This window comes from Desmodus rotundus, chromosome 10, assembly GCF_022682495.2.
Source record: "Desmodus rotundus isolate HL8 chromosome 10, HLdesRot8A.1, whole genome shotgun sequence".
Classification (NCBI taxonomy): domain Eukaryota; kingdom Metazoa; phylum Chordata; class Mammalia; order Chiroptera; family Phyllostomidae; genus Desmodus; species Desmodus rotundus.
The window spans coordinates 65,938,452-65,951,851 of NC_071396.1; the positions used below are offsets into that span (position 1 = coordinate 65,938,452).

At 37.1% G+C, this 13,400-nt stretch overlaps 1 protein-coding gene across 4 annotated transcripts in view; it reads left to right on the top strand.

Annotated features, from left to right (window-relative positions):
• PPP4R1 (protein phosphatase 4 regulatory subunit 1) overlaps positions 1-13,400 on the top strand; it is a 75,922-nt gene that overhangs the window by 9,380 nt on the left and 53,142 nt on the right. For 2 of the 4 annotated variants that reach the window (XM_053912336.1, XM_053912334.2), the window contains exon 3: positions 12,731-12,815. In XM_053912336.1, the coding sequence (XP_053768311.1) occupies positions 12,757-12,815 (59 nt within the window). In that variant the 5' untranslated portion in view covers positions 12,731-12,756. Of the gene's footprint in view, positions 1-12,679; positions 12,816-13,400 lie in introns of all 4 variants that reach the window. The other 2 variants (XM_053912335.1, XM_053912333.2) reach the window with 1 other exon arrangement.

Here is a 13,400-nt window from a genome sequence, read left to right on the forward strand (position 1 = left end):
CCCCACCCTGGTGAATACCTGAGGCTCCGCCCTTTACAAAGTAACAGGCACGCTGAGACAAAAAAGATGGTCCAAATGAAAGAACAGATCAAAGCTCCAGAAAAAAATACAACTAAGTGACAAAGAAATAGCCAACCTATCAGATGCAGAGTTCAAAACACTGGTAATCAGGATGGTCTCAGAAATGGTTGAGTATGGTCACAAAATAGAGGAAGAAATGAAGGCTATGCAGAGTTAAATAAAGGAAAATGTACAGGGAACCAACACTGACAGGGAGGAAACTAGGACTCAAATCAACAGTTTTGATAAGAAGGAAGAAATAAGCATTCAACCAGAACAGAAGGAAGAAACTAGAATTCAAAAAAATGTGGAGAAGCTTAGGAACCTGTGGGACAACTTTAAACATTCCAACATCCGTATTATAGGGGTGCCAGAAGGAATAGAGGAAGAGCAAGAAATTGAAAACTTACTTGAGAAAATAATGGAGAACTTTCTTAACCTGGCAAGGGAAATAGACTTCCAGGAAGTCCAGGAAGCCCAGAGAGTCCCAAGGAAGTTGGACTCAAGGAAGCACACACCAAGGACATCATAATTACATTATTACAGATAATATATTACAGATACGGAGAGAATCTTAAAAGCAGCAAGAGAAAAGGAGAGAGTTGCCTGCAAAGGAGTTCCCATAAGGCTGTCAGCTGATTTCTCAAAAGAAATCCTACAGGCAAGAAGGGCTAGAGAGAAGTATTTGAAGTCATGAAAGGGAAGGACCTACATCCAAGATTACTGTATCCAGCAAAGCTATCATTTAGAATGGAAAGGCAGATAAAGTGCTTCCCAGATAAAGTCAGGTTAAAGGAGTTCATCATCACCAAGCCCTTATTCTATGAAATGTTAAAGGGACTTAATCTAAGAAAAAGAAGAACAAAAATATGAACAGTAAAATGTCACCAAACAGAACTATCAACAACTGAACCTAAAAAACAAAAACTAGGTAAACAACTAGAACAGGAGCAATCACAGAAATGGAGATCACATGGAGGGTTATCATCGAGGTGGGGCGGGGGAGAATTGGGGGAAAGGTGCAGGGAATGAGAAGCATAAATGGTAGATACAAAATAGAGAGAGGGAGGTTAAGAATTGTATAGGAAATGGAGAAGCCAAAGAACTTATATGTATGACCCACGGACATGAACTAAGGTGGGGGGAATGCTGGTGGGAGGGGCAGTGCAGGGTGGAGGGGAATAACGGGGAGAAAGAAATGAGACAACTGTAATAGCATGATCAATAAAATATGTTAAAAAATAAATGATTAAATTATTTTTTAAAAAGACTTTATTTATTTTTAGAGAGGGGGAGGGAGGGAGAAAGAGAGGGAGAGAAATATCAATATGTGGTTGCCTCTCACATGCCCCCTACTGGGAACCTGGCCTGCATCCCAGGCATGTGCCCTGACTGAGAATGGAACTGCGACCCTTTGGTTTGCAGGCCAGCACTCAGTACACTGAGCCACACCAGTCAGGGCTAAATGCGTTAGATGTTCGCCTTGCTGGTTCTACTGTAATAAAGCACACCTTTTTGATTAGTAAACCCACTTTCATTTTAATCATACTGATCACCAGATTAAGAAAAGCAACATCTTGCTTATTTTTTATCTTGGTAAAGTATATTTCACCCATTTGAGTTAGCCTTACTGGTAACAAAGGAATATTGGTAAACAAAAGTTTAATTTTATATTTTAAATTGGTTTGTTATGTCATCTACAGCAGGGTGTCAAACTCATTTTCACCAGGGGCCACATCAGCCTCACAGTTGCCTTCAAAGGGCTGAATGTAATTTCAACTCCTTAACAGTTAAGGAGTAGTTACACTTATACAGTCCTAAAATTATTTTGGCCCTTTGAAGGCAACCATGAGGCTGATGTGGCCCCTGGTGAAAGTGAGTTTGACACCCCTCATCTGTAGGATCACATAAACTTAAAATTCGAGTTGTTCTATACCTCTGATGAGCCAGTTAACTCAGAATTACTGAAACCAAGAGCTAGAGGACAGATTATATATTCATCTCATTTTAAGCATGAGGAAGTTTAGGCCCAAGGTGTCACGAATATAAAGGTCGAATGGTGGTAGAGGCTAAAGTACAACTCAGACCTTGTAGGTTTTCATATGCTTTTCCTAGGTATCATCTAACATAACTCTTTAACTTGCTGCATAAGTAAGATGGGAGAAATTTCTGGATTTTTAAAATTTTTTAAATTATCATTATCATCAAACTATATGTTGGACATTGTGCTGTAACATTGCTTCTAATACTCCCCTGGGAGGTGTAGTCCCACAAATTTATAAAAGCAGTTCTTGATGAGGTTTATTTAATGATTAATTTGTTTGGTTTCCTAACTTGAAGGTGGTAGGTTAAGTTAAACTTGACATAGTATTTATTGTTTTAATTACTTACTACTTTTTATTGTGCTCTCACTGCCTTCCAATTTTGGCCTCCCTGGATTTATAACTTACTTAGGTCATTTAACTTTCTAAACTTTTGGGGGGATAAAAAGGTAATAGCATGCTCTTTAAGTATTTTGTAGGTAAAATACTCTCTGTCCCACGTACAGCCCTGTCTGTTATGATAATGTTAAAAGCAGAATACAAAGTCTGTTCAGGATGTATCCAGCCATGTAATAAAAATAGAGGCATTTATTGAAGAATATACAAGATACAAGAAACATTGTACATAGGCCCTGGCTAGTGTGGCTCAGTGGATTGAGCACCGGCCTGTGAACCAAAGGGTTGCTGGTTCAATTCCCAGTCAGTGCACATGCCTGGGTTGTGGGCCAGGTTCCTGGTAGGGGGTGTGCGAGAGGCAACCACTTGTTGATGTTTCTCTCCCTCTCTCTCTTCCTCCCTTCCCCTGTCTTTAAAAATAAATAAATAAAATATTTTTAAAAATAATGAAAAAAAAGAAAAGGAACATTGTGCATAGGACAGTGACGCCTCAGCTCCTTTCAAAGTAGGCACCTTGGGACCTCACACAGTTCTCCCAATCATCATCAGCTGCCCTGTCATATTTTCCTGAATGTCATTGATGATCTGAAGTCTCTTCCCTTTCAAAGGTGATTTTAGTTTTGGGAAAAGCCAGAAGTCATAGAGGACCAAATCTGGGCTGTAGGGGAACTGAGTCACTTGGGTGATTTGATGTTTTGCCAAAAACCTGTACATTAGATGTGATTGGTGTATGATCGTGTGTGTTGTTGTGACAAAGCTGCCAATCACCAGTTGCCCAAAGCTGCGACCTTCTGAATCATCCAAATAGTTTCTGCAGAGGAATGTTTGAGCTTAATGTAAAATCTGATGCAGATTCATTGTCCTACTTGCTCAGTCATTTCGAATGCAATAGCCACACAGTACACATGGTGACTCAATGGCGTCTTCTGCCCCCACCGACTAGTACAGTGAAATTGTCATTGTTTGCACATGCGCATTCCAATCCACTCTCCTTGGCTGCCAGGTTACATCAATATCATGCAAACCATTCTCATTATATTAATAGTGGCTGGACTTTTTCCGGACAGACCTTGTATACTCTTTTCTTTGAAATTATTCTTGCTTAAACTCAATTGTGAGATTAAACATGCTGTAGCACAATTTTATACTTACTTCTAAAAGATTATTTCTGGGGATTTAATAAACACAATATTTATATTTGAAGGAAAGATTTCTGAAAACATTGTCACAAAGTACAAATTGAAAGTTCCCTTAACTGTTTGCTTGAGGCTATAAGGTCCTTCAAATTTATTTTTCTCTTTGTATTAATTCTTGTCCCCAAGCAATGACTTAATTGCATTTCTGCTATATCACTAGACCAGGGGTTGGAAAATTTCTGTAAAGGGCCAGATAGTAAATATTTTACAATAGGTTTTGTGGGTCACATCCTCTGTGTTGCACCTACTCAGATCTGCCATTTGTAGGGTGAATGCAATGATGGGCGATGCATAAAGAATGAGTATAGTTGTTTTGCAACAAAACTTTGTTTACAAAAACAGTTTGGGGCCAGTTTAACCTGCTGGCCATAGTTTGCTGACTCCTCACTATAGTGTAAGCACAAGGTCTAATAACATCTTTATTCTTTACACATTGCACAGTAGCCAGCACACAGCAAGCCTTCACTATATACTTGCTGAGATGAATCTTGGTTTTTCTGGCCACACTAAGTCCATAAACCTAACCTGCAGTCAAATAATGAAATAACTTGTTTTAAATTAAACTTTGAAAACTTTAGACCTACGCAAAACATTCAGCCATTGTTAGCATTTTGCCAATTTGCTCTATTTTTCCCTCAGTTATTCATACACACACACATACACACACAATGTAATGTATACATTATTCTGAATCTTAACTTCTTCACTGCATCTTCTGAGAATAAGTGGTAGAGATCATGATCTTTTAGTCTGTGTCCTAAGAGCAAGGTCATACCCTCACAGTCACCAATTTAATGCAGAAAAGGTAATATTGGTACCATTGAACTATGTAGCATGTTTATCTTCAGTGTTTGACCATTTGTCCAGTAATGCTCTTTATGGCAGCCATCTTTCCAACTCGACTTCCACGTTGCATTTAGTTGTCATGCCTTTAATTTGGAACAGTTCTCAGCCTTTATCTTTCATGATACTGATATTTTGAAGAGTCAATTTGGTTTTGTCTGTTTCTTCATCTTTTGATTCATATTATGCTTTTGGGGGGGTACTTACGTATTACTTACGCAGGAGTACTGCGTAAGTAATACTGTGATATTGTCAGTGCTTCTTCAAGATGCACCTGATGTCAGTTGTCCGTTGTTGGTGGTGGTAATTTTAATTACTTTGTGAAGGTGATGTTGTCCAGATTTCTATACTTCAAAATTCGGTTTTTTCCTTTTGTAATTAGTAAGGGAAATAAATAATTTGACACTGGGGAAATAGCCCATTCCCAAAACAAACTTCTGTCCAGCAGTGTTAGAATGTGTTGTTGATGGTTCTTACCTGGCTGGCATTCTGCTTTACAGAAGATGTTGCCCTCTCTATTCATTTTTGGTTTATTTATTTGTTAAAATACTGTTTTAATGTCCCAAATCTTATAAAGTGATTAAATCTCTATGGTGTATCTCATTGTCTTTCATTTTCTAAGATGTACAGACTTGGGAAACAGAAAATAAAATGTGGCAAGTTTAATATGGCCTGAGCAATATCAAGGGAAAAATTGAAGGGAAGATCAGACTATAAGCATTTTCCTGCGTTAGAGGATATTACTAGAGGCTCTGTGTGGAATAGAAGGTTGTTTTGATCACGCTTGGTAAAAAGTTAAGGTGTAGAAATAAATCAGTTTTCTTTGGTGTGGTACTTCTTAAAGGTATTAACATGCTAATGTCGTGAATACCTTGGGGGAGGACAAAGCATAAGAGAGTACCTTTATTCCTGCAAGTATCTCCAGGGATTCCCTTTTCATTAGCAGATATTAATGAATTTGCATTCTTCAAGAGAAGCCTTAAACTGGTTTTTAGGTAATAAAAAGATTAGCAAGATAGTCTTTGTATTCAAAGAGAATTTACCTCTTTTGAGGGGAGGGAAGTAGAAGAAAATGAAAAAAACAACTAATTATTGGCAGAGTAAAAGCAAGGGACTACAGGGATGTCTTAATTAGAAAGAACAGAAAATGCTTCCTTGATGGTTTTGTAAATAGGTAAATTTAAACTGAGATGATGATAAAAAGGGCAGAAATGGGACAGATGCACTCACTTAATACAGCAGAGTAGTAGGGCACATGGCAGAGAATGGGTCCCAGCATGGGCTACATGCAGTGGAGGAGAATAGATTGGGGATAGATCAATGGTGAGACTCTTGAGTTACAGCCTGAGAAAGTTGTACCCTAATTCATATTGCCTGGAGGTGTTGGGGTGGGGGTTGGGGGAGAGAAGGGAGGAAGGGCATGGAATGTATTGCACACACTAGTGCTTAAAGAAGGTAGAAGTGCTTCTGGTATGTAAACTGGATTGAATGAGGAGAGACTGGAGTAGGTGGATTAGGCAGTTGTAATAGTGTAGGGCAGTGGTCTTCAAACTTAATTACTGTATACCTTCTAAAATAATTTTGAAAACTCTATCTCATGCATTTTAACATTAAAGTTTAGGGAAATGATACTGTTGTATCACTTTAAAAAATAGAATCTAAATACCATAGCACTTTTATACCCATTATCATCCAATTTAAAAAATTCAATAATATACTCTTTAAATTGGGAATTTTATATAGTTCTTTTTTTCTTGATGTTTTCATTTTCTATAAGAAGTTTACAATATATTTTTATGCTTAAAAGTTTTAACTATTATCTTACGACGTTTCTTTGTACCAAAAATATGTATATAAAGAGAAATTGAAAATTTTAATTTTCTGTGGCCACAAAACATCTTTTTGATTTCTGTTACTGGTATTCAGTTGATCAGTCAGAATGTATTACAAATGATGGTAAGCACTTTATAAACAAAAATTTATTGAATAGTGTGGCTAAAAAAATAATAGGGCTAAAAAAAGTTAATACCTCTCCACCCACCTTCTAAGTTCTTCTAGCTGTGCTAATCAAATTAACAGAGACAGGAGAAAATAACATAAGCATGAAAATTTCAAAGACAGTAAGGAAAGATTCGTATAAATGACATTTCTGGAAAAAGGAGAAAGGGTGGGGCAGGGTGTTAGAAGTGAGAACAGGCAATTTACTAGTACCTGAAGAAGAGCCAGCCAGAGTGGACAGGAAAATTCTTGCTAGACAGCTCTGAAATTGTGGGTCTTGAGGGTTGCGGGGGGGGGGGAGCGGGGGGTGGTATTTAGCTCACAGGCCTCTGCTTAAAGCCCCCTTATTTTACCATACTTACCTCCAGTTAGGCTAAGGTGAACTTCCTAAGTCTTCCTGAGGCTGGTTTCTGTCTGAATCTCTTGGGTAGAAAAGGGGAAAGTGTCAAAGGTTCTTTCTGCTTCTTGTTTTTCTTAAACAGCTTAAAATCAGTATCCAAAAAAGATAAAACCTCAGTTCCCTTAAGTAAGCATTAATTAATGAAATGGATAGGGCTTTAACAAACAATTAGTTATTTGTGGATGACTGTAATTTATTGCTAGAATGAGACATTTAGCATCCATTCCTTTTTTTTATTTTAAGGTCTATAAGCACTGAGAGATTCTCTTGACATAAATAACTTGATAGAGTTTTGTTAGCAATGCCAGTAATTTCCTCGAACTTTTTCCAACTTCTGTGCCAAAAATTATTTTCAGTTTTTTGAAATCAGTGGATTGAAAATACCTGACTTGTAAAAATATTTATCTTTAGAGAGTTGATTTCTCAAAGGGCACCTTTTGTTTGGCAATGGAGAATTTTTTTACCTTGTTGCTGTGCATCAAGTGTATCCTTTTGTGTCAAGTGCATCACATGTAGCCTTGAGATACCATTCTTTGATGGGAGGCAGAGGTTGTGATCCAAGTCCCTAGGCACATTTTTGGAGTGGAAAACTGGAATAGCCCTTAAAGTTAGCCATATGATTTATTTTCAGGAAAATCTTTGTCTACCTTAGGGGGTTTGAATACCCCAATTTGCTCTAATCAAAAGATACCAGAGCCTCTGAATTAGGGTGTTGGAAAATGAGAGGTGAGAATACAGAATACTTATTAAAGTAGAATTTATAGTTCTTAGCATCTAATTAGATATGGGGGCAAGAAAAGTATGGTTAAAAAAAAAGTAACAAAACCTCATGTTTGAGAATTCAGGGTTAGTGAGGAGAAAGATGGTAATTGAAAAGTCATGAGGGAGAGATCATTTTTATAAGTTCGGATAGTTTAATTTTCAGAACAAATGCAGCATTGAAGTGGAGATTCTGTGAAGTATCTGAAACTGTGGATCTGGTGATCAGGGCAGAAGATCTTTGAGGGGTCATCTGCATATCATAAATTATTATTGAAGCTGTGGATTATCAAGAAGAGGAGGGGTGTGTGTGTAATGCATGTATGAGGACGAAAGTAGAGGGAAATGTAGCTATATTTTTTACTCTGTGCTATCTATTTTCCTTAAAAGGGTTAGAAAGAAGTAAGAATAGTCCAGAAAGGTAGAAAAATACTCAGGATTGTGTACTTCCAGAGAACACAGGAAAAGAGAATTTGAGAGGATTCTGTTGGGATAGGGAGAGTTGGCTTTGTCATGTGCTGTAATGAAGTTGAGACAGTAGGTCTAAGCAGGGCCCCTTGATTTTGGCAAATTATTGCTAATCTTTGAGAAGAGATTCCCAAGAGTGAAAAATAGGACAAGTTATATTTGTGTTGATGGAGAGGTGAAAGGCTGTGAAACGAACTACACCTTTAAGAAGTTTGCTGAAAAAGTCATTTTAGAGAATAGCAAGCTGAAGTTCCAGATTCATTGTGTCAGGAAAACACCCATGTAGTCAGAATTGCCCTTGATCACCTTTATCAACATGTTGCTCATAAAGTATGGTCTGCATCACTTGGATGTATACAAGTGTAACAGTCATATTTTTCTTCCACCTTTGTAACTGTAATTTATTGTTTTTGTAGTTTATTCCTAGATCAGGTGGTTAGTGTTAGGCCACATTGTTGGAAAATACCTCTATAGACAGTCATAGTGAGGTGCTCTGTTTCGAGAAGCATGCAAGAACAGCTGTGGCACCTTTTAACCTCCTCCCCATACCCGTAAGCATATGTGTGTGGTCATGCAGTAGAATGGTGATCAGGTACACCACTAAACTATCCTCTGCCTTGCTTTTGTTTCCCTGGTTGCTGGCACCACTTTCCCCCCTATAGAGCACATCAAAAGCTTGTATGATAGTAAGGGGGGACTGGAGGCTGATGTTTTGAGGGTGGTTCTTGGGACTTAGAATAGGGATTTGAAACATTTTGAGAGAATTATAAGATTTAACAATAGTAGATTCAAATTTTTACTGAGTTAGCATGAAGTTAGCATGAACTTACAGTATACGAAGCATTGTTAAGAAAAGAGGCTTACTTTACAGTATTGATGCAAGTAGAACTAGAACCATCTCCACTGAGTTAGAAGGGTGTACTCTTGAGGGGACTAGGTTTCTCTGGACCTTCCCTCTGCTCTCTGACACCTAAGAGTAGAATAATTGGAAGGAGAGTGAAACGTGGCCTCAGGTTCTCTTAGAATGCTGCGTAAAGACAGAGAGATTGTTTGGCTTGGAAAAACCATCATGATCTTTGCTTGTTCTTATTTTTTAAAAAGAAATGATGGTTTTAATTAATAATTGATACTTTTAATTAGATTTTATTATAGCATAGTTGAATAAGTATATATACCTCCTGGAATTGTCTGTTGCTTAAAATTAAAGGAGGTCATTGTGGAATTTAAGTTACTGCTTAGAATCTCAAATGCTATTTCTAACTAGGTGGGGTAATGTGATTTCTCTAGCCAGGCAAGAGGATTTTGCAAAATATAATAATGTTACTATTTAAAATTAGAAGGCTAAGTTGATTTTGCTTGGTCACATTCCCCTACTGCTCCTGCTTCAAAGTCTGTGTGAACACTGTGCCCCACCTATGCTAAATTACTTGTAAGTTTGCTAAATATGGCATGGTTTTTTGGATTTCTCTGCTTAGAATACCCTCTTCTTGCTGTCTGTCTTACTTGGCATACTCCTGTATTTTCCAAGAATTGGCAAAGTAAGAGATTAACAATAACTAGCAATAAAATAGAAAAATTATAACCATATACTCTAATAAAAGCTATGTGAACGTAGGGGTCTCATTTTTTTTTTCCTCAGAACATCTTACTGTACTGTGCTCATCCTTCTTGTGATGATGTGAGCTGATACAAGGCCTGCGTGCTGAGATGGAGTGAGGTGAATTGAGGGGTAGTGTTAGGCTACTGCTGACCTGATGATAAGGAATAGATAGATTGGACAAAGGGAAAACTCACTTTCCAGGCAGGCAGGCAGGAAGCAGCAGGATGGTGCGAGATAATCCTGCTCATGCTGTATTTTAGCATTCAATTTTAATTTTTCTTTGCCTTAAGAAAAAATTTTTTTATCCTTACCCAAGGACGTTTTTTCATTGTTTTTAGAGAGAGAAGATGGGGGAAAGAGAGAGAAACATCAAAGTAGGAGAGAAACATTGATCAGTTGCCTCCTGTATGTGCCCAGACCGGGTATTATTCACACCAGGACTGGGGAACAAACCTGAAATCTTAAGTATGTTGCCTGACTGGGAATTGAACCTGCAACCCTTCGGTTATGGGACGACGCTCCAACCAACTGAGCCACACCAGCCAGGACTATTGCCTTTCTAGCTGTCCTTTCTTGCATGTTTTAGAGATTACTCCTAAGGATTGCATTTGCATCTTTAATTTACCATAATCTATTTAAAGTTAATGTAAACTTTGCATAGCTATAGAATCCTTATAACAGTGTGTAGCTATATTTACTCCCTCTATGCCATCTATTTTATATACGATATTATTGATTGTACCGTCACTGAGGTTATATGCTGTAGAATTTTTTCATTAGTGGTGATAATTTTTTATTGATTATGTTTTGTGTTTGTCTTTGTAACCTGTGGCAGGAATTTGTAGGGTGTGACTGGGTAAGACTTAAGTGTGCAGTATTTTTGTGGCCTCCACAAAGATGAAAGCTGGAGCCTTATTAGTCCAATCAAGAATTGTGGAGGGAATCTTGAATTTGGAGAGGATGATTGAGGCCAGAATGATCCCACAGATATTGACAGGAGGCACAGCAGTACTGGGAAGTAGAAATGAACCTTTGTCGCCAGTGCCTCTGCCAGAGTGGAATACTTCCTTTTGCACAGAAATAATTGTCAGCCATGATTGTTAGAGTGGTAATAAAAGTTGGGTCAGAATATGATTTTGTTACCCTCTAGGAGTATGTTTCTGAAATATGGTTATTCAACACTCTGCATTTGATTGTTGAAGCTGTGGATTATCAGGGAAGGGAAAGGTGTATGTGAGATGCATGTATGAGGTGAGGATATTTTTAAAAAATGAATGCTCCTGAGAGCCTCACTCCATGTCTGTGTATATATCAGTGTCTACATACGAGATCTGGGAATCTGCATTTTACAGGTAAGTGCTCCAAGCTAGTCTTAAACACAGTTATGTTTGACAATCACTGCTCTAGGAGTCTTCCCCACAGCCCCTTAATTTCCATAGATCAGAATCAATATTATTAATGTTTCTCTTTAAGATTAACAATTGTGAGTTGAGGCTGAAAAAGGTTGGTCATAGACATAGAATTCTAGAGCCTGTATAAGGTACCTTTGAAGTCATGCCAGCTCTACAGTCTTTAAGTTGCAGAGGAGAAAACTGAGGCCAAATGAGAGAGAGTGATTTTCTTAACTCTTTGGTTCATAATTAAGGCACTTGGCGATGAATTGCAGATCAGAATAACCTGTATAAAATTTATCTGTACTATGTTTAAGTAATTATTTAATGATAGGTGTTATTTTTAATCCAGTTTGACATTGTGCCTTTTAATTGGGCTGTTTGGACCCTTTGCATGGAAAGTGATTCTTGGTGTGTTTGTGTTTAAATTGCTCATCTTGTTATTTTCCGTTTGTTTGTTCTGTTGGTTCTTCACCCCTTCATCCTCTTTTTCTGCTTTATTTTGGACCGAGTATTTTTTTTATGATTTTATTTTATGGCTCTTATTGGTTTACTAGCTCTGTGTCTTCGGTTGGTTTTTTGATGTTTAATGGTTGCTACAGAGTTTATAATTAGTATGTACTACCTTTAACTTACTACAGTCTACCGTCAAGGAATATATATCCTTTCACACACAGCATGAGAACCTTAGGACAGTATACTTCACTTTTTCCCTGCCTTTGTGCTAGTGTAATCATACATTTTACTTCTGTATATGTTGTAAGTCAGTACATTTTTTATCTTTTTATTTTATAGTACATATTTTTTCTTTAAACAAGAAGGCTTTTGTATTTACCAGTATTTACCGTTTCTGATGTTCTTCATTTCTTTGTTGTAAATCCAGATTTCCACCTGGTATAATTTTGTTTTTGCTTGGACTGCCTTTAATTTTACAGTGCAGGTCTGCTGGTGATATCTGTCAGCTTTTACATGTATGAAAAAGTCTTTATTTCACCTTTTCATTTGAAAGATATTAATTTCAAATATATTTGAAAGATTTATACTTAACGAGTATAGAGTTGAAGGTTGACATTGTTTTTTTCCTTCAGTCTTCTGGCTTGTATTGTTTCTGATGAGAAGTTTGCTTTAATTCTTATCTTTCTTTTCTGTATATTAGGCTTTTCTCTGACTGCATTGCAGAATTAACTCTCAGTGTTTGAGATTTTATTTATTTACAAGTTATGTTCTGATTGAATGTGTAAGTTCTCAAGTCTGTCTGATCACTCTTTTCTATGACCACTCCATACTGAGTTTCTACATCTTCTGACTCTTGTGCTTCTAGAACATATCTGTTAAAAAAAAAAAAAAAAAGCAGAGGAAGCATCCTTCAGCTCTCATAACTTCTGAATTGATTCTAAGATTCTCCTGTGATTCTTTATACCACTCCAGACTCATTAAGAGCAGTTTTACTTACACTGCTTCAGACAGGCAAGGGGTACTTTTTAGTTTCAGAGTGTTATAAGGAGTATTTCTGATGTCTCTGATAGTTGGTGTGGATGACTACAGCTCAGAGTCTGATGTGATTATTATACCTTCAGCCCTGGACTTTGTCTCACAAGATGAAATGTTGACGCCACTGGGGAGATTGGACAAGTATGCTGCAAGTGAGAACGTATATAACAGGTATGTACATATTCTTCTCATTAAAGTGGAAGGATGGTTTTTATTACATTAATTTCAAGAGAGAAAATAAAATTACCTGATTTAAAGTAGGTATTATTAACGTGTACAGTCTGAGTAACCAAGCTTTCATAATAGTCACAGTCACAGCTGCTTTTATAGTTGTTTTCTCCTCGATCCTACCAACAATATAGCACTCTTTTTTTGCTTTTTGGCAAAAAAAAAAAAAATACCACTGCTGCTTTGCTGTTAGATATAATTTTGATATTGTGTAAAGTGATCGCTGAGGAGTATATTACTCTTTCAGCAAATGATGTTGTGTACCTACTCTGTGCCAGGTAGTGGTCAAGAGAACTGTGACATTCCAGGGACTAAGACAACACTCTTCCTAATGCATTGTTTCTCCTATAGTCACAAGACTACCTATATCAGACTTTTCTGGGAAATCTGAAAGTCTTTGCTTACATTTTTTCAGTATAGATATATAATATTCATTTAGTGAAAATATGTAAAGATGTTTTATATAATAAAAAACAGTACATTTTTCCATTATTACAATTGAAGATTGCTGAAATGAAGTCTCATTGA